This window comes from Leucopleurus acutus (genome assembly GCF_964270905.1).
Source record: "Leucopleurus acutus genome assembly, chromosome: 13".
NCBI lineage: Eukaryota > Metazoa > Chordata > Mammalia > Artiodactyla > Delphinidae > Leucopleurus > Leucopleurus acutus.
The window spans coordinates 69,293,291-69,318,702 of record NC_139155.1 but is presented as its reverse complement, the minus strand read 5'-3'; the positions used below and the strand labels follow the sequence as shown (position 1 = coordinate 69,318,702).

At 41.4% G+C, this 25,412-nt stretch overlaps 1 protein-coding gene across 2 annotated transcripts in view; it reads right to left on the bottom strand.

Annotated features, from left to right (window-relative positions):
- Positions 1–25,412, bottom strand: part of PITPNB (phosphatidylinositol transfer protein beta) — a 61,933-nt gene that overhangs the window by 14,144 nt on the left and 22,377 nt on the right. For both annotated transcript variants that reach the window (XM_082853363.1, XM_082853362.1), the window contains exon 8: positions 7,475–7,552. In XM_082853363.1, coding sequence (XP_082709489.1) covers positions 7,475–7,552 — 78 coding nt within the window. The remainder of the gene's footprint in view (positions 1–7,474; positions 7,553–25,412) is intronic.

Genomic DNA, 25,412 nt, shown 5'->3' with positions numbered 1-25,412 from the left:
GACTCTAAAAAAGTTTTTGCCTTCAGCTGAGTATTTTAGGACAAAGATTTACTTCACCCTAAATTATCTGGGTACTATTTTAAATCTTCATTCATCTTTGACTATAAACAATCTAAATATTTTCCTGCTTCTTTTCTTTTTGATGTTTCATAAATCAAAGCTAAATAAAATCAAGCTAAAAGCTGAATTAAGATCTTTAATACGTAACTTTAGGTCAGCCCACATTTAATTTTTCCTCATCTTAAACTTCTAAAGCAAAAACAAGGTATACATGTAAAGTATTATCAGCTTCAGAGTTATCAGAAGTATTCTTGTGAAAAAATGTGTAACCTTTAAAAAAATGTGAAAAATCTCAATGGGACAAGTATTTGCGACCCCGCATTCAGAGCCGTGTTTTAGAATCCAGAGAACCCAAAGGAGTTTCAGCCTTCAGGGAGCTTGCTGCTGGCGCAAAGCAAAGTTTCCTCTTTGGCCTTAAACAATACAAATGTTTTCTGATTCTTTCCTCCTCCATCATTTGAAAAAATAACCCCAAAGCAAATAAAGGCAAAATCTGAATTCAGATCATTCACACCTAATTCCAATCCAGCCCAAACCTAACACTTCCTAACCTAATGTAGCAGTAAATAAAATTATTCTGCTAATGAAAATACAAGTTTTATACAGATTATAGCATGAAAATTTAAAAAAAACAATCGAAAATAAAAGGTAAAGAATGGTTGGTCACCAAAAGATAAGAATCAGAAGTTCTATAAAAAATAAAGTCATGGGCTAACATAAGAACCCAAAATGATCACCCATCTCTACACGATTTTAAATTTCATCTGTAATACTAGCTCGCTGTGAAATGTTTCCAAAATTGTATTTAAATAGTTTGTGTATTCACTGAATTCCTTACATTTCACTTTTCTAACTATAAATGAAACCCCTAAGCTCAAATCATGTTTTTAATTTAACGACACATATTAGGTTACTCTGAGGTATGTGGATGAGGCCTAAGGGAGAGTAATGTATACTGAAGCTACACAATGTAACTAAACAAAACGCAGGGTGTTTAATTGGAACGGTGAGCAATCAGCCCATGCTCTCCACAAGAACTACTTCCTCGTATCTGTGACAAACAAATACACACAAATGCAAAAGAGGGGGAAAAAACCACCCAAAGGCATTCTGCAAACTCATTTCCTAAAAATGTAGTCCTCTCACAGCTTCATCCTACATGTCAACTGCACATACACTTTTTCCTATTTAAAATGTGTTGGGATAAAGACAGAATAGGTATAAGTTACATCTAACCAGCGTTAATATTTTGCAAGGACACAGCAGTTTTTATAAGGCTCATGCTCCCTTCATATTTCAATTTTTCAATTTTAGGCAATCTGAACGCTCAATTTCAGCTGCTGATTTCGTAATGTTAAGTTTCCAACCCAGAGTTCACTAAGAAAGTTAAAAATAAATGCACTGCTGTGGCTGTTGCCAGCGCCCCCATCAGTAAATATCAACACACGATTACAGAATGTATGTGGAGTATGCGTACCGAAATTTCAAGCAAAGCCTGATGCTACAATTCACAGCCATTCCCTCAATTTGGTTTAGATTTTGGTAGCCATTTGGACAGACCAACACTGGACATTATATTCTCTGTAAGTACATGGCAAGTCCAACACTGATTTTTATTTGGTTTAAGATAGTTAACTTGAATTCAGCAAATACTTACTAAGTATCTGTAAGTATCTACTATGAGCAAACCCCGTGCTCAGCACTGCACATACCAAGTGAGCCGGACACAAAGCCTACGGCTGAGAGTTCAGAGAGTGACGGGGGGACGAGGAGGTGGGGGAAGGAAGGGAGTATGAACCCGTGAACCGCCACCCTGACGCAGGACACACCAAGTTCCATGAGCAGGTCATCAACAAAGGACTCGGAAGGGTTCAGGGCAGGAGATTCCTAACTGGTTGGGCAAGTGCTAACTGTTAAATGGAAGAAGTAAACGTGGGATAAAGTTCAAAAGATTGAACTAATCGTAGGTTAAACTAATTTCACAAAAATAGACAGTAAAGCTTACTGCCTGTGAGAGAATGACCAGTCACATTTTCCATGCCTCCAAACTTAGTATTTTTGTAGCTCGCACCCATTTTACTAATCAGAACTTTACTGAGCATGTGCTTCATGCTTGTGTCCAATTACTCCAGGAGTGACACCAAATACAACTGAAATCACAAATTCACGCTTCAAGTGAAACTCATGAAAACTTTATGGCCCTGACTGTCAGGAAGACACTCCGCAAGAGGCCCACCCTGTCAAATCACTCCTTGAACCTGAGTGAGACATCCCATCCATCCACGCCTAGTCCTTCGGCTCTGCCTGAGAACAGAGGCATTCGGTACCCGAGATAAAGCTAGAACTAATCATGTACCGCTCCTGGGGCACTTAGCTTCTGGAAGACACAGAACGGCTTTTTTGGGTCCTCTTAGGAGTTGCATAATTGATACATACTAAGGGCAAAATGCCTATTTTTTATACTGAATTAAAAACCTAGTTGCCAAACCAAGTACTCAAAAAAAAATGAGCCACGTTCTAAGGTCTGCTTTAGTATACATAAGCCACAGTGTGGTCCACTAGAAACTAATTATTAAGCCTCTTTATACCACCCACTATGGGGTTTCAAACGTGAGATTACAGGGAGGGAGCACGTTTAAAATGCCTTCACATCCCTCCTGGACTCAGAGCCAGGTCTAGATGAAGACACAGGAGAGCGCCCTCAGCCCTCCTCCTCCTCGGGCGGCTCAGTAAGAGACAGTGCTCGTTAGCCTCTAGAGGACGAGGATGGATGATCTGGGCTGCCTTCCTGCCAGTCTCTACCTCAGAGAGATTTCCACTGAGGGGTTTCAAATTCTCCCTCATCCCCTACTTCCATTCTTCCCATCCCCAGCCAACAGAACCTTGTGGTATCTCTACTTTAGGCCACAGACAACCAAAACTGCCTTCTTTTCACAGGTGTGGGGGGAGAAGAGAAAGGAGTCTTGGCAGCACAGCAGGAAACCAATCAGCATCCCCATAACCCAGAGATGGCTGCCCTCCAGAGGCTTGGAGAATCCAGAACGGCCTCCGCCATAAGTCCAAAAGGAATCTAAAGCGTGACCGCGCAGGTGAACTGTACAACAAACTGCTCTGCAAGGCCAAGCTCCAACTGCCAGAGCTTTTACATAAAATTGAATTAACTGACACAGAAGACAAACTGCACGTGTCTTTATGATTAGAAAGAGAATATTTACATAAAGATATATAAAAAGATAATACAAAAGCCACCACAATTTCTGCATCAACTTCTTTACTCCACCTGATCCCCTAATACCCCAATGTTCAGACACATGTCAAGCACTGTAAGGGCTCTGCAGATGCTTCGGCAAAGCCTCTTACAAAGACCTTTATAGGCCTAATTATTAACTATCATATATATGTAGACGTAGAGGCTGAAGTCTTCATGAGGCATCTGGATTAAATGAAGAAAAAAATGAGACCTTGCCATAATCTTCAAAAGTGTTGTTTCAGTTGGTTAAAATGACAACTCCTCACCTCATCAGAGAAGGCAAACTGGAGAGCTAAAGGAATCCACATGCAAATGGGTAAACCATTGGTACTGGTAGTCATACCAACATCACAACCCCTGAAACATAAAATGAACCAAAACATGGACACGTGCACACACACACACACGCACACACACAGACACACACACGTGCATGTGTGGTGCTACACAGAGACGTTTACATCCATGAGAAATGCACAATTTTGCCTTGAAGCAAAAATCTTTATAGGTCATAAATCACTCTCCTATTACTATGCAGAGTCACTTAATCAAGTGTTGAACCCTAAATAACAAAATGTAATTCACATGCTCAGATTTTAAAAATTCTTTTTTTAGAGGGAAAATGAATACGTATACAACTAAGGTCTGCACCTCTGGGTTTGTAGTTTTCAAAAAATAATGTATCATACCATAAACTAAAAAAAAGTCTGTACTCCTAACACATACAGGTAATATGAAAATCTATTCCCTGGCAATCCCGTGATCCCCTGCTAGCAAAGGCTCTCTAAACTGTGTGGCCTCTGCTTTATGGCTGACCCGAGTCAAGCACTCATTAAGCACTCATAACCACGAGGGGTAAGGACAGGTGAACCAGGACGTGTTCGGCAATCCCCAGACACCAGAACCAAGGGAACCCTGGACACTAGACGAAGAAAAGGAATAACTGTGTCGTAAATAGGGTAGCATATTCACTGACCTCATTAACCCCAGGAGATGATAGAGGATTTTTATTTCCAAAGACAAAAGCATGACAACAATGATAAAAGCTACCATTTATTGTGCACTTCCTCTCTGCTGGGATTATAACATTCATTATTTAGTCCTCACACAAACCTTCTGAGGCAGTTACTAATATCATTCCCATTTTAGAGGTGTGGAAACCGAGGTTCAGAGTTAGGGTTAAGTTATTTAAGTCACAACTTGTGATAGATTCACGATGGGTTTTTAATGGATCTCCCTTAGTGCCACTGTCACCTAACAGATTCCCTGACCACTGGAAACGTATGACAGGTATTAAGAGAAGAATCAAATTCTGGAAAATACCATGAATAAGAGAGCCACACAACTGCCATGATGCAGGAGGGCAAAACGGTGCAGACTGGTGAGCCGGGATCTCTGGATTAAGAGCCAGAATCTGCTATGTCTCCATGCCTTCCTTACACATCTCTGTGACTAGCACTGAATCAGGTGCTACAGAAATGGCAGACGCTTCTCCTGTAACTATTATCCATATTTCTCTGGCCAAGTTTCTAATCTATAAAGTGAAGCAGCTGTATTTACCCCACAGGAAGGTTGTGAAGATTGAATACAACCTTGTCTAATGCCTGGCACCAAAAAAAAGCTTCTTTTCCCTCAGCCAGTCTGGTGCAGACAAGCATTAAATACTGCAATGATTCAGAAGGAAAATATCACTGTGGGATAAGTAAGGGAAAGTTTCAAAGCGATCACGGGGTGTGCACTTAGCTGTGACTACCCTTTGGAATGTGTGCTGGTAAGGTGAGTCTCCGCTGAGGGGTATGGAGGGCCTCTGGAGCGGCAGAGGAACCACCAGGCAGCACTTGGACTGGAGCATTCTTCTATACGATCCTGGGTGAGTGGGACCAGAACAGGGTTTCTTCTTCCTTTTTGCCTTAAGTACCATGTATTTCTTCCCTATTCTCATATTTCAGAAGTATAGAAACCTTCAACTATTATCCTTCCCTGGTGCTCCCTTTGGTGCCAGGCAAATAGGGCCTGCTGAACAGCTGCAGGAGATGCTGATAAGAGCAAGTCAGTCCACAGGTTCCTGTTTTTCTGTATGTTGTATCATCAGCTAGTCAATCCTTCTTACTCTTTAGTTTCTATCTCAGCAGTAAGTGATGCTTTTAAGGCCAGTGTTAAATCTCAGAGAAAGACTTCTCCTCTGACTTACTCTTGACTCCCTGAGTTATTTCTGAGATCACAGTAACTCACTGAAATTCAGTTAAACAGTAACCCAACTTAATGAGAGTAGCTGCACCTACCATCTTTTGGCTCAAGTCAACAACCGACAGGCAAATAGGTAGAATGGTATCACTACCAGCCAGCGCTCTCCCTGAGAAATAAGCTATTGTTTAACCCCCTCACCACACACACACACACACACACACACACACACACACACACACACAAAATGGGGGCAATAATTTGCTATACTGCAACCTGAAAAAATGCAAAATTTCACAATTTCTAAAAACGAAACCTATTCTAGAATTTTAAGTAACCATTAATGGATAATAAAAGACAAAGCAATGTTAGTTAAAAAGGTAAAAATCATAAATAAAAAAGCAGTAAAACTCATATTCCAAGTTCCTAAAGGTTGGAAATCAGGTAAAAGTCATAGTGTCAAACTACCCTTGCTGCCTGTTATAAAACTGGTTAGGAGGTCCTACAGGAAAGATGTGCACCCAGACACAATAGCCCACCACATAATATAGCATCACCTTTTCAAGTTTATACCTGAAAAATTGACAATTTGAAGAAAATTCAACATTTAATCCACCTCCAAGTCTCAATTTCATGGCCCTCTATTCCCTGAAAACTATCATCAGCTAAAGAGCTGGTACTTATTGGGGCCAGAAGACCTTTGAGAAGATATGGCAACCTTAGAAGCAGACACCTGCTCTAGCACAGCACTCTCTTTTAAGGCCCGTGTTAAATCTCAGAGAAAGGCTTCTCCTCTGACTCAGGGTGAGTTCTAAAGTTCACAGTGAGAAATCTTGAAAAGGGGTGGGGAATTTTTTTTTTTAAATCCATGAGAGTAAATTTAGAACATGCATACTGAACTTGTTCCTTAATTTTTTTTTTTAAGTGACATATATCACTTTCTGGGTATTAAAAGTCTCTAGTCATGGCCATTGAACTGAGAGAATCTTGAACCAAACTCTATCCAGAGAACAAATGTGAAAATAATTATGAATCATTTCTTATAGAAGAAAGTCAGACTCATTCTTCATTTTAATTGATGTGCAAGACTGTCCAAAATAGTCCAACACCCATGGAGAACCACTCACTGGGTTCTTCTTGTGGGGCTGTTACAGTAATCCCCTATCTGCAAGCAACGACTAACAGTATTTAGTTGTCGCTTGCAGATAGGGGACTACTGTAACAGTAATCCTAGACATCATTTATCGATGACCTGTGACTGGCTTCAGCATAAACAGATTGGTTACCAAGTAAAACGCTGTTGGCGGAAAATCTGCTCTGGGCATGTTTAGGTTTTTATGCTCCTCTTCTCCTGTCAAATTAGCTGTAATAACTTGCCATCAACACATTAAGCCTTCTCTAAGGGGCTGTCATTTAGTTTAGCGGATGTCTTTAAAATCCATTATATTTCTATAGCAATTTAAATTATTACCCTAACATTGCTTTTCTTACTTCCATGAATAAAGTAAGGATGTGCTTTTTATTAGAAAACAACTACTTGCCATCAAAATTGTTCTCTGGTACCCTGCTTTCCGAAATGTAACTATTAAAAGGCCAGGAACATGAGACCAGGGAAGGGGAACTTGTTCAGTTTTTACCAAGACTAAATTTAAACTATCAACCTTCACTTAACATGGATTTTTGTACTGCTTCAAGTCTCAAAAGAGAACATTACAATCCCCAAAGACTAAATCACTTGTCTCTTTTAAGAGTTATCAGAATAGCATTATGCTGAAAGTGACAGCCTGGCTCTGTTCTGTTTGTTAATGCAGCACAGACTTGCTGGCCAACTGCAACTGGCTGTGAGTCCTTATCACAAATAAAACTATTTTTGTGCCATTTCTGTTTTTCACTTAAACGTCACCAGCTCTTCCAGACTCAGGACCTGTCAAGTATTCTGTTGCCAAGACTCTGCCTGTCAGAAAGGTCAGCATCCAGTACCTTCCAGTTGGGTCCCAAAGGGCCTCTCTTGGTTTTGACTGACTGGAATAACGCTGGGTCTTCATCAGCTTTGTAGTCCTGCAAAGCAAAACAAAGTCAGAAGCAGAGAAGAAAACCAGAGAAAATTCTTTAACCTTGCCAGAACAGTCCTCTGCAGCTACTAAACACATGACAGAAACTGATGGGGCTTACTGTGCTTTGCATAAACGCAGGAAAATGTTTCTAAACGATATTAAGTTCTCAGTTTGGTTCTCTTTGCTTTAAGCTTTTACCTTGTAGCAAAACAACTACATAATAAAAAGTAATAAAAGTCCTGACTAACAGTCCACCATGACTGGTTGCTGGATAGCTATCTCTAAGAAATCTTCCAAAACTTTTCAACAGTTTCAGTACTTTGATATATTATATATTCAGTACTTTGATATACATATAATTACACTCAAGAAATAAAGCTGACCCATACCAGTTTTCACAACACCCCTAGATGAAGACACTGGCCTCTAATGCCTGCTGGAGAGCAACCCCCATGACTGCGAACACCGATCAGAACCACGGATGCTGTGGCATCCCCTTGAGCTCTGCCACGGCTGGGTCTGTGGCGGATGCCTCAGTTAGGAGGCCAGCCACTCCAAAGCCTTGTTCGTGGAGAGCCATGGGTACACAGGCAAACCTCCGGGACTACACTCATGTCAGCCCTGCAATGCCAAGTGAGGTGAGCGAGGGCTTTACGACTCTATATGGGACTCAGTTATATCATGCCATAGGGAACAGCCCTAAAATCTAGGTTTTATAGGAGGTTTTGGTGTGTAAATACTGTTTCCCTTAATATCCTCTTTCTGATAGAATGGAAAACATGAAAGGAGTAAACCTTTTTAATCCTATCTGCTTTACAAAAGTTCTTTGGTCATTACACACATACATACACACAATCTACAGATAGAAATTAAAAAACTACTTTTGAAGAGCTACCATCCAGATTTTAAAAAAGAAATGAGTTGTAACAGTAACAGTGAACAGAGGTCAGTTGAAAATACTACAAAAGGAGAGCCCCTTTCTTCTTGAGCAGAATTTTTAAACCAGGGGTCCTTCACAGCATTTATGTAGGGACCACATACTTTGAGAAAAATGCCCAGACAAGTCAATATGAAAAAAAATCATTGTTTTAGAGATAGGGGCAGTGCAAGCACTGAACACATGCCAAGGCATAATACAAACTTTCAAAATCAAAGAAAACATGCTGAGAAGCAGCCAATCAAGACTCAACAGTTATTCAGTAAATGCATATGACATGTTAATAATTCCTAAAGAGAAAGTTATAAATAAATTACGTGAGGAAGGAGAAGAGTGAGGTTCGGGTAGACAACAAAACTTTAAAGAAAGATAACTGGGCAAATGTGTGACCTTGAACTCCTAACCGCTGTCTTCTAAGAAGCTACAAAAAGGTCCCCCAGAGGGTTAAGATGATTACGCAGGCAAACTCGGCTGGCCATGCTGAGCCTTACTGCTAAAATACGCAACATGGCGCAGCTACAGGCACGAGGTCAGTCAGCACTGTCCAGGAATGACAAACTGGGATGAGCCAACTGCAAGGAGTCAGACAACTGGAGTTAGCTGGTGTGTCTGGGCACATCAGCAGAAAGTTCAATTACTGTCAGCTAACATGAATTCTTAAATTCCAATTTAGAACCCCACCCTAAAAATTAACAACTTCACTGCTGACTGAGAAAAGAATCAACTGTACAGGTGGTCTCAAGACCTGGATTCACAGTGAGAAATCAGCTGTCCTACTAGCAAATACTTGTAACCCCATTTTCTTCTAGGTCAGAGGCTTGGAAACCCAGAGATAAGCTCAGTTTCCTCCAAAACTGAAAATATTTAACATTATATCAAATAATCACTTTTGACATCCTCTCCCTCGATTCAAGGACTATTTATTGAACAGCCATCACAGAAAAGGTGCATTACATATGCACCATGCAGTGCACAGGATGCTAAGCTAAGAGGCAGTCTAAGGGATCTAAGGACACAAGGAGAGCCAACACCTGGTTCTGGCTCCTAGAAAATCAGTCTAGCTGGGAGCAAAGCAAGAGAGACAAAGAAACGGTAATCGAAACCCCAGGGGCTACATGTTGACTGCCAACAGAGAATGGAGAGGAGAGTTATAGAAAGAATTGAAACCAACCGACACCAGCCAAGGAAATGTATTTTTAAAATGAGTTTTAACATCATGTTTAAAAGTAGAAAAATCTTACTGCTAAAGAACACTGTGTTAAATTTTTTTATGATAAAATTTTAATTATCTGTATAATGCCCAGAGGTCTGACCAGTGTTTAACATTTAACAGTTCATCCCATTTGAAGGAAAAATACTTCCTTTTTTCTTTTTTACTAACTGGGGTGTGACCTTACTGGGGGCATGATGCTCAAGTTTTTGTTTTTTACAAAATTGAAGATATTATGGAGCCTGGCATGAGTTGAATAGTAAACACCACATTTCCTGAATCTAAGAGGCTGCCAGTTACAGGATGCTCCATTATTTTATGTACCATTAAGAAGGAAAACACTAAGCCAATAAAACATGCCACAACTGGAAGACAAATCTGACGAAATAGAGACTGCAGAACTATCTCTGAGGATGCTAAACTCACCAGCTCCAAGAGAAAGAAGAAGCAAAAGCCACAAAGCAAAGTGTACACACGTATCAGTAGGGCTGACAGTACACAGTAAGGGTAGCACATAAACCAAGGCAGAACTAATTTAAGAAAAGCGAGCTTGGTCTAAAAATTGTACCAGCATAAATTATTTTCATGTAGAGGTAAACTAATTAAGGGGTGACTCACCCCAGGAGCTGGGTCTAAGCATGATTACAGCACCAGTGAATGTGAAAATGTAAGCCGTTGGATTAGATGGACTTTTGGACAACACTCCTTTCTCCTTCCTAACCCCACCCAGCTCCATACCACGGCGACACCTTAAGGGATTTTCAATGCCTATCTGACATAGATTCATTAACTGAAGAACATGGAATAACACTTTAAAAGTTCTCCACTCTGGACCTAATATACTGATCCTGAAAGTTTATTTCCGAGCCTTCATTATTAGTGCTGTTCACTGGATAACTTTTCTGAACTACGGATTCACAAAATTATAGAGGTGAACTGCACCTTGAAGACCACCCAAGTCGCTTCAATTCACAAATGAGGAAACCACAGTCCAACAAGAAGGTGGCAATGGCTCCCCTACCTGAGGACTTGAACACAAGCCTTCTTACCCTCTGTCCTGGGCTCATTCTAGTCCAGCACACAGGAGGACAGCAGAAGGGTGTCCACAAAAGCCAGATAAGCAAAACACATTTCAAAAACACCAAGAAGCAGCAGCACCAGAGATACCAAAGTGGATTTTCCTATAAGGCATGAGTGTGTGCATATAAAATATCACACATACACATATATACATATATCTCCAAAGCTAAGTCTTCCCTCTCCGCTTTTTTCTCTTGAATACAAAGCAGCAAACATTAAGGATATACTGAAAATGCAACAAAACCCAATTATTAACAATAGCACCTTAACCTTGACAGATGAGGATAATGCATCTTGTCAAAACCTAGGAATTTTTTTGTGCTTTTTAATGTTAGTTTGAATACGTAAATGTTTAATCAGTTGAATTAAGTAGCAAGATATTAAAAAGCAGGAAGCAGGTGTGGTTTTAACAACCTCAGTTTTGTATCTCTATAACAAACATTTAATTTTTTGAACAGTATCTTTTTTGCTACAATTTTATTGTTGGGTAGCTAGTTTGGTCTTTCTGTATATGAAAACTGGCCAATTTATATCCGTACCACAATGAACAAATATATTCCTTCATGTATGACAGTTTCAGCATACAGAATGCAACCTCCGCTACCAATTATAGCTGCAAATGAGCAATAGTGTGGAATGAGACAGCCTGCTGGCTTTGTTAGTATTCTGTCTCCTTTGGGATCCCGTGGGGAAAGGGGAGGCTCTGATGAAGAGAAGCCCTTGGCTCATGGTTTATTGTGCTTGCCACCAGCTGCAGACTTCTCATCTCATTAGTTCTTTTAGAATACTGTGGGTGAAGACAGCTGTAGCCTACTTGAGTCTTCAGCTCCTGGGTATTCTGAAGGCTGAATTTGCTATGCACTTTCTGTAATCCTTGGGAAAAAAAAGAAAGCAAATTCACTAGGCCAAGGAAATGTATTTTTAAAATGAGTTTTAAAATCATGTTTAAAAGTAGAAAAATCTTATTGCTAAGGTGCACTGTGTTTAAAAATTTTTATGATCAAATTTTAATTGTCTGTATAATGCCCAGAGGCCTGGCCAGGATAAGGAAGGGTTTAGTAAAACCATCATTATCAAGTTAGGTGTAATGTCCCCAGACACAGCTTGCTCCACCAATGCTAGCGCCTGAACAACAGAAAAACACAATGGTATCAGCATAAGGTAGATTCAGATAAGTGTTAATACAGCTCTATTTAATTGAAAACTCTTATTTAAGTAAAAAAGGCAAGTCAAGACACCCTTTGGAGAACAAATAAAATATGGTAAATAAATGGGTTACTGAGACTCTATGCTAGAGCCATAGAATACATTAATTAAATTCTTATAAATAACTGTTTTCTGTCACTGGAATACAAAAGTTGGGCTACCTCTTGGGTGTACATCTGTTACTCACTACAGTTCTCAATAGAAACTCTCAACAGAAACCAGATTCATTTTGAAGACAAAGAATATTAGTTTTACGGGGCTTCCCTGGTGGCACAGTGGTTGAGAGTCTGCCTGCCAATGCAGGGGACACAGGTTTGTGCCCCGGTCCGGGAAGATCCCATATGCCGCGGAGCGGCTGGGCCCTGAGAGCCGTGGCCGCTGAGCCTGCGCGTCTGGAGCCTGTGCTCTGCGACGGGAGAGGCCACAACAGTGAGAGGCCCGCGTACCGCAAAAAAAAAAAAAAAAAAAAATTAGTTTTATGAAACTTTTAGCATAGTGGCTGTCCCCCAAAATGCAAGTAAAAAATCTGTGCTGAGCCAACCCAATGTCCTAGAGCCAGACTGAACTCATGATTATAAATGGGGGAGTGAGGAGGTGATGGGGGTAGGCTGGTAAGAGCTTCTTAACAGCTTGTGGAAAAATTGAGATGAGCTCCAGATACCAGAAACTGCTTAAAGAACCATGCCTGGTTACCACAGGTGAGGTTACAGTAAACTAAGGAAAGGAAAAGAGTGCCCAATCCACATGCACTAGCAACTCCTTGACACCTGCTCTCCCCAAAGAGAAACAATTCTACAGGGTAAACAAAAACTTGAGAGAGATATTAGGATCCTGCAGCCTGCTGTAAAATGCCTTCCTTTAGCACAAGATGATTAATTAGGTGTCTATTCAAATAGCTCAAAGATAATCATTAAGTCTAAAATGCACAGGTATTGCTGCTCAACTTAGCAAAGCTCATTTCTTCTAATCACATCCTAAAAGTAAAGACCAGGATGGGGGAAAGAGCTGAATTAAACATGTAGATAAACAAACATCATCATTTATTAGCACTGCCCTGTATTTTCCAGTACTGTGGCACTTAGAAAAAAGGAGTTCCCAGATCCTATCACCATTGACCCAGTGCATAGCTAACTGGAGCTGAGAAAACTCAAGCCAGACTCTAAAAGGGAAGTCCATTTAAAAAAAAAAAAAAAAAAAAAAAAGTTTGCATTAAATTTTGCAAGTAACAGAGGTGTAAAGAGAAAACATTTACTAACTTGTTTAAGAAACTCATTTCAACAGTTATTTTCAAATAAGCAGTTTTCTTTCCTATTTTTAATCACATCTCCCCAGTGACTCCTCACCCTTTCAGGTTCCCATAGAGTACCATTAATGTAGTATAAGTAAATCTCATTAATTCAGGTCCTACCACCTTGGAATTCATAATAATTCGGACAGGGGCTAGACTGAAGTTTATCTTTGTATGATCTATGAAAAAAAGATTCGCTACACAAATTAATAGAGTAACAAGATCTCAGGAGGGCTGTTTAAACAGTTCAGAAGTGTTTTAGAGCAATTCAGAAGCATTCATTTGCATATAATTATTATGCTAATTACAAATCATTCTTATCTATTCATTAAAGCAGATTCCCAAAGGACCACTAATTGTCAATAACTTGTTGGCCTAGTTTCTGTTACTGAATGTACCTCAGAGGAACAAAACTGCATTAAAAAATATTCTCTAATTCAACACTCTCATTAATCCTTACTGGCTTTCCACCAATGAATCTTTAAAGCTGAATTTTTAAACAACTGCCCTGAGAACTGAGAAATGCAGTCAAACCTACACACCCAAACAGAACACTTTCTTGTAATCTTTTCAATCTCATAGAGACGCTGCACAGAGACCTGGGGTGGGCGAGCTTGGCGGACAGGGGAGGAGGACAGACGCTGTCAGCAGAGCTCTGTGCTGAAAGGTGGCCACAGCCTAGAGCACTGCTGGGCTAGAGCACAGCTAGAGTAATCACCTCCTCCATTCCTTCTCATCTTGTCCGAATCACAGCCAGAGCCTGCCAACACTGTCATGTTTATGAAGGCAGACCCCCAAAGCCTTTGGAAGGTTGCAAATCGATAGAGAAAGAGAAAAAAACTCAGAATTTCAGTTACGAAAAGAAGTTACAACCAAAAGCCTGATGTGACAGTCTCCATCTCCTACAACCTGGCAGGGAAACTAAATAGTTGGGCTCCAGAGGCTGGGTTCCTGGAGAGCCCAGGGCTGGAGGGTACTCCCCAGCCCTCCTCTCAGGGGTCAGTAGGCTACTGGTTTGGATAAGCCTGTGTTTCATACACAAATATACAATATATTTGTTACTGTTACATTATATTTATTATTATATGTTTATATAGTATAGCCTTTAAAAATGAAGACATTTTAAACTCTTAAAACCAATGAAATAAGTTTCAACATACCAACAAGTCAGTTTTATTAAAGATGATTGTTAAATATATATTTTAAAATTAAACTGCGTATGCCTAAAACATAAACAATATGTTTAGGAAAGTTTTGCTTAACATAAATGCATTTACTTCCTTAAATGACAGTAGATCACAGAACGTATTACATCAAATTCCTTACACTAAAATGGGAATGTCCTTTTGAAAATTCACAGGGTGAGCCCTCTCCAGTAAAATGTCCATTTTGGTTCATGATTTGGGCTTCAGGCACAGCTGCATCTAAATCCCAGGACCCCATTAATTCCATTAGCACCAATTTAACAAACACTAAATGGGAAATAATTGCAGAAAAAATTTTAACTTTTTTTTTTTTTTTTAACAGCAAGAGCAAAATCTGATAAGCAGCATCATTCTTGCTACCATTTTAGGAAAACTTACTTATGTTCCAGGCACACACTTCCTACTAGTTAACCCTCACAACCTTGGAACAAAGTTACTAACATTGCCACTGGGGGTGAGGAAGTGAAGTTCCTTGCCCAAGTTCACGGTGGCTGAGCAGAGCCGGGACTCAGATGCTGCTCTGTGGACACCCAGGCACCACGAAACTTTACTGCAAAAATGTGATGTGATTTACACTTCATCACTTGATAAGACTCAAGTACCCTAAGGGATGTTTACTCCCACTCGGTCTAGAGAACCTCTCCTTGAGGGCTTTACACTGCTGAAAAGGGCTTTTATAAGGAACAGACTTTAAAAACTTGATTTGGAGCTGTTTATGCTAATTTCTTTAAAAATATCTGCCGTTAGCTGCTCAGAAAAAACCCATTTTCTAACTCTTACCAGACAATTTCTCCCCCCTAGGAACTACTTCACACCTGACCACCTCCACCACACCACCCTCCCTGCTTTTTTTTCTTTGAAATCATGGAAGAGATTAGAAGTAAATACCAATAACAGGTTCTAGTGGAAAAAGTATTTTCTGCAACATAAGCTTGTACACACAGAGTTTTCAGAGAAATTTAAAAATTCTTGCTAAGATTTAAGCAAGCATGAAATAAGCAATGTGCTCTTTTCCCACAAGAGGGCACTGCCATCCAACTATGCCTTCAAATACACAGGACATTCTCTAAATCCACCACTGGATGCAAATCTAAGTGTTCCAGAGTACTTGACCATGTAAGGCAGCAGAATAAAGTGGGAAACATTTTCACATTTCTTTTTAATAAGAACCATGCTTACACTTATTTATATCTTCTTTGAGAATGGAGAAAAGAAAAAACCCTCTGTAACTCACTACGAAAAGGATCTTGACAATGATTTGCTTCACAGCACAGCGAAGGGAGACGAGATAAGCCTTTGACAAGTGAAGTTTCTTAAGCAAAAGCAAAACCACCATTACCTCAAAACCTGTACTTGAGTTGTTCTGTTTTATTTTCCAGAGGTCAAGGATGCTACTACTACAAGTCAGGAGCTGGATCACAGCTCTCACCTCTTTATGATGCACGCACTTTAATAAAGAGCTTTTGGAGCTCTTGCACATATACCGGGGATAAGTTACACCCTTTCAAGATAGAAATGAGTGTCTAGGTTCATTCTAGTGGCAGAAGGGAGAGGTACTCTACTGGGTTGAGTGTCTGCTCATGCCAAGGAGACCTGAAGCATCTGGCAACCACAGGCTCCTCGCACTTGCTGGAGCCCGGCCACAGACTTCCAATAAACAAAGGCTCTCTTCACGGCTGAAGAATGGGGCAGCCACAGCTCTGGGAGGCAGAAAGCCCTTCTTAGGAAGTGAGAGGCAACAGCTGGAACAAAAGTAACATCTAAGATGCAGGCGCTCTGTGAAAGCTGTGGGCAACAATGAACTGGAGTGACGGTCAGCGCTGACCATTTAGGGTTATCAGCTACCAATGGTTAATTCTGAAGTCTATTAGATTGACCCCAAAAGTGTCACTTTTGTGGCTCAAAAGCTGACAAATATTAACAATTTCATATGGTCTGATCAAATATTTAACTTTTTCCAGCCGAATTTCATGTTTCTGATTTTAAAGAGAAAAAATTTTAATCTTATAAAGATTATTTAGAAAGCATATTTTGTGATTCTTACATTTCTTTAAAATTATGAAGTTTTTTTTTAAAGGCAGTGCAATAAAGCATATGTTGCCAAGACTATCTACTCAAATGTGTAACATCTGGGTACTGTCTCACAGAATGTCTGATCAAAAGAAAAGATATGCCCGAATCCTTCCTAGAGCGCAAGAAACAAGCACTGCTTAAAAGTGTGACCAAAACTTACATGCCTAAATAAATGAAACCAAGTTTCATCAGCTTTCCATGGCTGACATTTAGGAAAAAAGTATGTTTAAAACGAGCAGTAACTTTAAAACAATACATACTCATGGTTTAAAACAATTATGAAGTGCCAGATTGTTCAATACTCAAATAATGGAATGGCGTTCAAAGTGACAACAGCTAAGTGGGTGGAAAAGGCAAGTCTTACATGTTCATTTCCAAAGGCAACCAAGATTTCAGAAAATCAGATACAGCTTAGCGTACTTCTGCTCTCAACTAAAACGGGCCCACCAAAACATATTCGCCAAACAAATGGATCATAACCGGAGAACAAATGGTCAGTGCTGGAAAGAACAAGCAAAAAGCACAAACTTTAAAAGCCAATTCATTTTCCTGGAGACCACCATCACCACAGGACTCCTACAAGTGGCTTGGATGAGCCCAACAATCCCATTACTGCCTTTGGATACGCAATTAAACGGTGGGGGCTCTTCATTTAGTAAAGTACTAAACTCCAAATCTAACATCTTGTCAGCCTTTGAACCCGGCCTTTGCAGGCACCCTGGAGCCCAGCACTGGTCTCTATCAGTTGTGAGGAAAAAAGCTCTTTGGTGGAGGGCACTCGACACCACCAGACTACACAATCAGAAAAAATGAACTCCAAGTCACTTAGAAACACTTTTAACATGTTCACTGATTAAGAATCTTGCAGGCTCTTCAGACAGATACAATTATTAGTTTATCTGGAAAAATATTTACCACGCCAACACAGAGCAAATAGCAAGTTCCAATAAATGTTTGCTAAATGAACATGAATATATGAGTGGTGCTCACTGTAAGTACGCACACCAAAAGACATCTTAGGGTCTCCAATCCTTCTATTCTGTTGTATGTATACAAATTTCCAAATATGCCAGAGTTTAGCAGTTATGGATGGAGGTAACAAAGGCCACTGACGAAAGCTGCTATTTCGGGGGGCAAGAGAAGATGGATGGAAGAGCCAGCACTTGCTTGTTTTAAATACATTGAGAATGCTCTTAATCAACATAATGCAAAGGAAGGAACAGCATACAGTGAGATGTTCTAGAAAAATAAGTCAGCAGCCCTGCTTTTGAGTCCATTGGTAACGTGGCTTGTGGGAAAGTTACAGCACTTCCCTGAGCTGAAACTCCTGAACAGTAAAATTAGCGACTGGTGTGAATGTTTTGGGACCATGGCCTCCAATTGAGGTTCCTTCTGCTTCCAAAATCCTAGAAGGAGAGTGCCCCCTCTACAATGTTGACCAGAAACAGCATACTAGAGCACTTCCCAAGAGTGAGCAGAAATCACCTATAGAGCTGGACAGAGACAGCCCAGGGCCTGGAAGGCTCCGACCTGGGAGAAGGAGAATTTACATCTCTAACAAGCTGCCCACGGGCAGACCGTGCTTAAAAGGAAAGCGTTTTGGCCAAAGTCCTAGCTTAGGCCTTAGCCACAACGTTCCCCAGAGGGCCTCAGGGGCCCTAAAAAGAAGCTTGTAACCTCTAAAGAACGTTCAGAGAACTGGACCAGTGGGCAGATCCAGCCACAACTGAGATCCACACATGTACGGCCTTGTGGCCGTGGTGGGGGTGTTCTCCAAAGGAGCCCAAACAAGTGGGGAAACTACATAGGCTGGAACGGAGCAGAGGGGTTCCAGGCCCCGCGAGGGAGTGAACTTTATGAGCAGCCCTGGCCTCTCACCTGGGAGTTCCCGTGTCCCTTGGGGTAGCAAGGAAAGAAGCGGGACTAGTGAGGGGAGCCACACTTTGCTCCAGGAGCTCCTGTTGAAAAAGCTGCTCAGGAGAAGTTTTCTACTGGAAGGAGATGGCACAGAGCCGTCTGGAGTCCAACAGTGGCGACCCAAGGAGCACAGCCCAGGGAGGGAGGTTTGGCTACTGGGGGCAGGCATCAGGGCTGAAGGCATAGAGCTCTGAGTCCAGAGTGTGAGATACCTCCTTTCCACCACTTCCCGGGGCGCGGGGTGGGGGACAATCGCAAATGTGGAGAAAAAAAAAAAGGACTTGGGGTAAACACAACACGGCAACCAAGGCAATTATACTCATGAGCATGTAAGGATAAGGACCTGAAAGTAACAAATGGGACAGAGGGGGGTTAAAAAGGACAGAAGAAGGAAGAGATATGTATGAAATCTGAGCTTTATCTTAAGAGCACGAGCTTCCTGGGTCACTCACAATGAAAGTGCCCCTCTGAGCTCTTTGAGGAGTCTCCACTAAGGATCTGATCAATCAGACCACACCTTGCACATCCTTTCTGTGACCCAGAAACAATATGGGTTTCTACCTTGTGTGTCTCTTCCTTTTAGGAATACCATCTTCAGTGAAACAACACTAAGGTTAAAAACTGGGCAACTCTTGGCTTTGAAATGCCTCATTTGGGAAAAACCTTTCACCTTTAATTAATACACCCTAAGATGATGAAAAAGGGAAAAAAATTATTCTCTCTTTAAACCTGATGCATTTTAATTTGGCACAGATCTATATTTTTCAACTATATCTCCCAAACTTTTATGCCATTAATATTTGCTTATTACTGACATCTAAAAAGCAGATGTTCAGCTTTATCAATTTTAGACCTGTGAGCCTTAAAAATTTGAATTGAACATTTATTTCCACGAAAAAAAATTATAAATTATAAAAATAAAGTCCCATAGCATGTACTTCAGAGGAAGCATAGACTACAGAGGAAGGCTGATACAATCCTTTCCCGGTTACACATAAATACCTAAAATGTGGTTCCAATTTCTTTTTCTTTTCTTTTCTTTTTTTTAAATTGTGCTCATTTTCTTTCAAATTACTTCCAAAAACGAAGGTCTCTCTGATGTTAATCATGTGTACACTTCGGCTTACACTTTAAAGACTCTTCCTCTCCTGGGAAGTGACTTTTGTATACAAATCATGGAAAGCTACTTAGACAAAGTGCTGGAGATGATTAAAAGGGGCCAGATTCAAATTCATACCTTAAAAAAAAGCAGAAGCAGATGTCAACTGACTCATTTGTGTATATTTTGGAAATGAGTTGAAGATATGCATGTGCATTTCATCAGGACATTTAAAGAATTCTCAACTTTTTATTGTGGTTATGTATCAACAGCGACTTTAGAAATTAAAAATACTTTAAAACTTGTATTCTGGTGTTTTACGCTGGACACCTTGACTCCTTCTTACAATCTGATCTAACTGAAACACTTTTTAATCTGACAGAAAGGCATCTGCTCATTCAGAAAGGACACAGTTTTTAGAACTGAAGGCACATCACATATACTTCATGATCCAGAATTAGTAAAGAAGGAGCTAAAGTAGCATTTGTCCATTTAATATTTGAACAATAAAAACTTCATTTCCTCCAAACTGTCTCCCCATTGCCCTGCTTTTTTTTTTCACACCACAGAGGAAAAAATCTGCAAATTCTCTTTGACTGATCAAACCTTTACTGAAGAGCTCTCTGCATGTCAGGCGTTGAGCATCTTGTTAGGTCCTAGAAACACAGAGATGATCAGTACAGTCCAGGCCCCCAAGGGGCACCCAATTTACTGAGGAAGGCTTTTCAAGAGTGATAGCTGGGTTATATTTGAAATGGGGGAGGGGCAAGAAGCTGAGGGGAGGGGACGGAGGAGATGTGGGGGCAGGGAGTGTGTTCTGATGGAACGTGATTGTGCTCAGTGGCTGCTGCAATTACAAGCAGAAGGAGCCTTCCCTCTAAAAGGATATAACATCTTAATACTTCACTCCAATGCCTCTTTCCACTAAAACAAGAAATCCGTTTTGCATGGTAGCCAAAAGAAATTGGGTGGGGACATTTAAGCAGAAATCTCAGACTGCTCAGCTCGTTTCATTAGGCAGTGCTGTTATCTTCTAGAAAATACCAGAGAATGGTGGCTATAGTAACAGTCCTATGCAGACTTCCCATAAGTCATCAAGGAAAAAACCAAATAACCCATAAATTTAAATGTATATATGATTTCTGTAGCAAATTACTCTGTGACTCTGCATCACAGTGACAGTTTTTACAACTCCTTGTTCCTAGAGTTAGTTTGACAATGTCATCCTTCGATTATGTAAATATGTCAAAGCATCCACCCAAGTATTCAGTTACACTGTGGGTCTAATCACATCCCTTCTATGCATGGTGAAGTACAGTGCATAAGCATGACCAAAACCCAGCAAGTCTACAAGGAGAGCAGCACAGCAGAGAGAGTTAAACGCTAAAAGCAGTCAACAGTTACTCTCAACTAGAACAACGTTCAGGGCTCTGTTTGTATTAAATCCAGCTGCAGTGACAGAAACCCGCCACCAGGTGGAGTAAAAAGATTCAAGCTTCACTTCCAACTTCCTGGTTTCTTAACTCCCAACCATTTCACATTTGTCCTGATTTGGGAGAGTTGACTACTTATCCTCTCAAAATACTGTTTTTACTTCTTTTACTGTTTTACTTCTTTTACTGTTTTTACTTCTTCTTCGACTGTTTTTACTTCTTTTAAAGCAAGTAATATGCAGGACAGAAATTCAACCATTTCAGACGTTTTAAGAAAATTTAGCTCATTCAAGTAAAACCAGAGTTCATTAAAAACAAAATAAAAACCAAGGAATTAGACTGAGACTAAAACCTCCAGGAGTTAAGGTGCCAGGCTGAGCATGGAGAGGTGACTACACCTTCAGGTCTCCCTACTGAAAATCCACCTCGTTGGCCCATGCACAGTTAACCAAGCTCCCAATTCTAGCATCACTTTAATCCTTAAAGAGCAAACTTTAGGTACTAAAAATTGGCCACTGGTATGGCAGACGTATCCTAAGATGACCCTATTCCCCCAGTGAGTCACAATCTTGTGTAATCTCCTCCCCTGAGAACAGGTGGAAGCTGTGACTTGCTTCTAACCAAGAGACTATGGCAAAGGTGATGGGCTGTCATTTCTTTGATTAGGTTACATTACACGGCAACTCAGTTTGTGGTGATCTGTCACGTAGCAACAGAAAACTGAACACTGAGTGAGAACATCCCCCCCCAGTCCACTGGGCATGTCTCTGCCAGACCCTGACTCTTCTACCCCATCCCCCTGCCATCTCATCTAGCTGCTCCCGTTTGCTGAAGAATCACTGTCACCACCATCTTATACACACTTCTTGACCTCTATACGTAAGCAAGCAAATACATGCATATAGATATTATCTTTTTCCCTCCACATTATATTGGAAAGGATACCCTATCAGTACAAAAGATTCACTCCCTTCTGGTGACTACACTGAACTCCACCATACGGGTGGAACCACGTTTTTCATCAGCTCCCCATCGATGGAGAAACATTTAAGACTTCAGACTGTTTCCTTATAAAAATCTTATGCTTATACATTTGGTACTTCACATTGAGTAGGACCAATTCCTAGAAGTGGAATTTTGCTGGGGCAAAAGGCACGTGCATTTGCAATTCTGCAACAGAGGTTGTGCGACTTACACGCCCACAGGGAATGTATGTGAGTGCCTGATTCCTCACCCCCCGCCAACCCAGGTGTTACAGGTTAGTTTCTTCATTGCCCTCAAGCTCATCAGGTTCATCTGACACCTATTCACAAGTCACCACTCTGTGAAGAGGAGATGGGTTCCTGAACACAGAACAAGACACAGCAAAGAAATGAACAAGAGCTGAAACTCAGCACAGGGGAAGACTGATGCCAACGAAAGTGAAATCCCCCGGAGGCAGATCCTGCAGGACACACAGGCTTTGGACAGAGAGGAAGGTTCCCAGAAGGGAGGCCAGAACAAGAAGTGTGACGTGGCCAGCGGCAGACCAGCTTGAGGAGAGGAAGACAGTGCTCAAGTGGCAGCTTGAAAAGAGACAAAGCAGACAGGGCCTCTGCTCGGAAGGAGTCAAGTCAGTGGAAAGAATACTGGACTGAGTTAAAATTTCCACTTCAGGCATCAGCTCAACGACCTTGAGAAAAACGCAGTTTATCTGGCCTTAGTTTCCTTACTTGTACAATAGGACCTCCCTGTTTAGCCCTGAAACCAAACTATGTGTAGCTGCAGAACTGTGTTCAAAGTAAATCGTATGGTGAAGACTAGTGTAAGACATGCAGAACTGTGCTGGGAGAGGGGCAGAGGGAACTTCCCAGCCCCATGCTCTAGGCACTCATCCTAACAACCAGACTGGTTTCCAAGAAACTTAGGGCTCTGCAAAGCACAGTTTGAAAGCACTGAGGCCTAGGTAGCTAAGGTTCCCCCTTCAACTCTATTATTCCAACCTCTCCCTCAGCGTTGGATAACGCACCTGTACCTCTGCTTATATTCTGCTTGCCTGCAATTCACTCATTCATTCAACATACATTCACTGAGTACCTATTACAGCCCAGGCACTGTTCTAGGAGCTGGGGAAGCAAGGGTTAACAGTACAGTACAAAGATTCTTCCCTCTGGGGTTCAATTTCTATTTAGAAGGGAGAGAAAAAAACAAACAAACATACAACAGAGCAAGCTGGTAAGAGGGAAAACTGCAGTGAGAGTGGGGGTGGACCGCTCCACCCATCAAAACGCTACTCGTCGTCATATTATGACTCTTCCTCAGTCTTTTCAGACCTCTGTCCTCACAGATCATTCCTTTTCTCTGAAATCCTGATGCACTCTGGACCAAGCACACACCCCCACCATTTGTTAACTATTTCACTGTACAGGGTTTGTCTCACCCAGAGTGTAAGCCTCTTGAGGGTACTGTACCATCTTGAGGAGCTACCGGGGGCTATGCCAGCAGCACAGACTGAGCCCCACGATATAAGTTGACTGCTATGACAACATGGCCATTTCAGAAATGCAAGTGCGTTCTTAAAGCTTCCTTTGACACAGTGCGCTATAATTTCCAAGGAACATGAAAGTGCAGAATCAAAGGAACAAATTAATTCAACAGAAAATCAAACTGGATCTGGCAAGAAGTAAGGAGAGCCAGGTGGTCCAGGTGTTTGCAATAGGAGCTAATCCTAATGCAAACATTAACTAGTGGAGGCCAAGCAGATGGGGGTGGAACCTGAAGGGAGAGAGTGGGGCAACCATCTGTGCCAGCAGAGGGGAAGGAGGAGGCTGTGCAGAAGGCAGAGGCAGAGCCCGAGCCCCATGACTCCCCCTGCTCCGCCCACCTCAGCCTTCACATGCCCCCAGGCAGCTCAGTGCTCTGCCCCTCACCCCAAGCCCCAAACTTGCAAGGGCACCCTCACCTCCCACCACACAGAGTTCCCCTCTCTCCTTTTATAGCAGAAAATATGCATGTTAAGGTTCTTTCTTTCTTTTTTTAATGTCAAAAGGTTTTGAGAATCCCTACACGATATCATTTGTACTTGTAGTTTCCACAACTGAGAAAACACACAAACAAAAAGCTACTGTGCCACACATGTTCACAGTGGCACTATTTACAATCGCCAAAAGGTGGAAACAACCCAAATGTCCACCAACAGAATAATGCATAAACAGAACATGGTATTCATACACTGGACTATTCTTCATGCATGAAAAAGAATGACAAAATGACACATGCTACAAGGTGGATGAACCTTGAAAACATTATACCAAAGTAAAAGAAGCCACAAACAGAATGCCAGATATTGCTATGATTCCATCTATATAAAATATCCCAAACAGGTAAAACCATAGGGGCAGAAAACACTTAGTGGTAGCCAAAGGTTGGGGGGAGGGAGCAGTGAGGAGTGATGGGTAGAGGGTGTCCTTTCGGGGAGGTGAGAATGTTCTAGAACTAGATGGTGATGATGGTTGTACAACACTGTGAATGTATTAAACGCCACTGAGCTGCACGTTTAAAATGTGTGAAGTGGTAAATCTAATGTGTATTTTATTACAATAAAAAAAGGTACTGTGAATTCAGTAAACTTTAAACTAATCTTTAAGGTGTAACTTGGAAAACAGGAGCTATGAACGGTGAAAAACAAAACCACACATACATATGTGAACACTTATTCACTCCCCAAACAATGCTTGGTGTACAGATTCTCAGAACTCCTGCTAAGAATAATGACAATAATGGCGAACATTTATTAAAGCAGGCACTGCTCTAAGTGCTCAAATTTAATCCTGTGAGATAATCAGCCCCATTTTTCACAACATAAATCAGGAAGAGAGGTTAAGTAACTAAATAGCCAGTAGGTAGCAAGACCTCAGAATTTGAATCTGAAGCCCATCTAGTTTCAGAGTGTATGTTCTCAGTGACAGCGCCATGGACTCAACAATGCAGACCCCTCTCATCTGGGCCCAATCCATTCTCTCTCACTATCTATCCCCCCCACCCCACACACACATCCTTCCAAAAAGAGAGCCACCTGCTGAGCCTCTGCACTGTGGTGCCTTCCAGCCAGAGCCCCTGTGGCAATGCTGCTATCGTGCATCCCGGGCCAGCAGTGCCTTCCCTCCTCTCTGGAGGTGAGGCTGCGGTGGAAGGAAGGGAATGAGGGCCTCCAGGGCTCTTGCACAATCAGCCTGAACTGTTCTTTCCCCTTGCACTGTTGCCTGCAAACATTGTTTGGGAGCCCATTTTAGCCTGAGGACAGGAACAAAGAACTACTCTTGTGCCCCCGGCAAAATCAAAGGTGCCTTGTGCTCTGCTGGAGAACAAGGTGGAATGCAAACCTCTGAGCCACAAGACTGGACCGTTTTGCTTGGCCAGCACAACTTAGTCAAACAC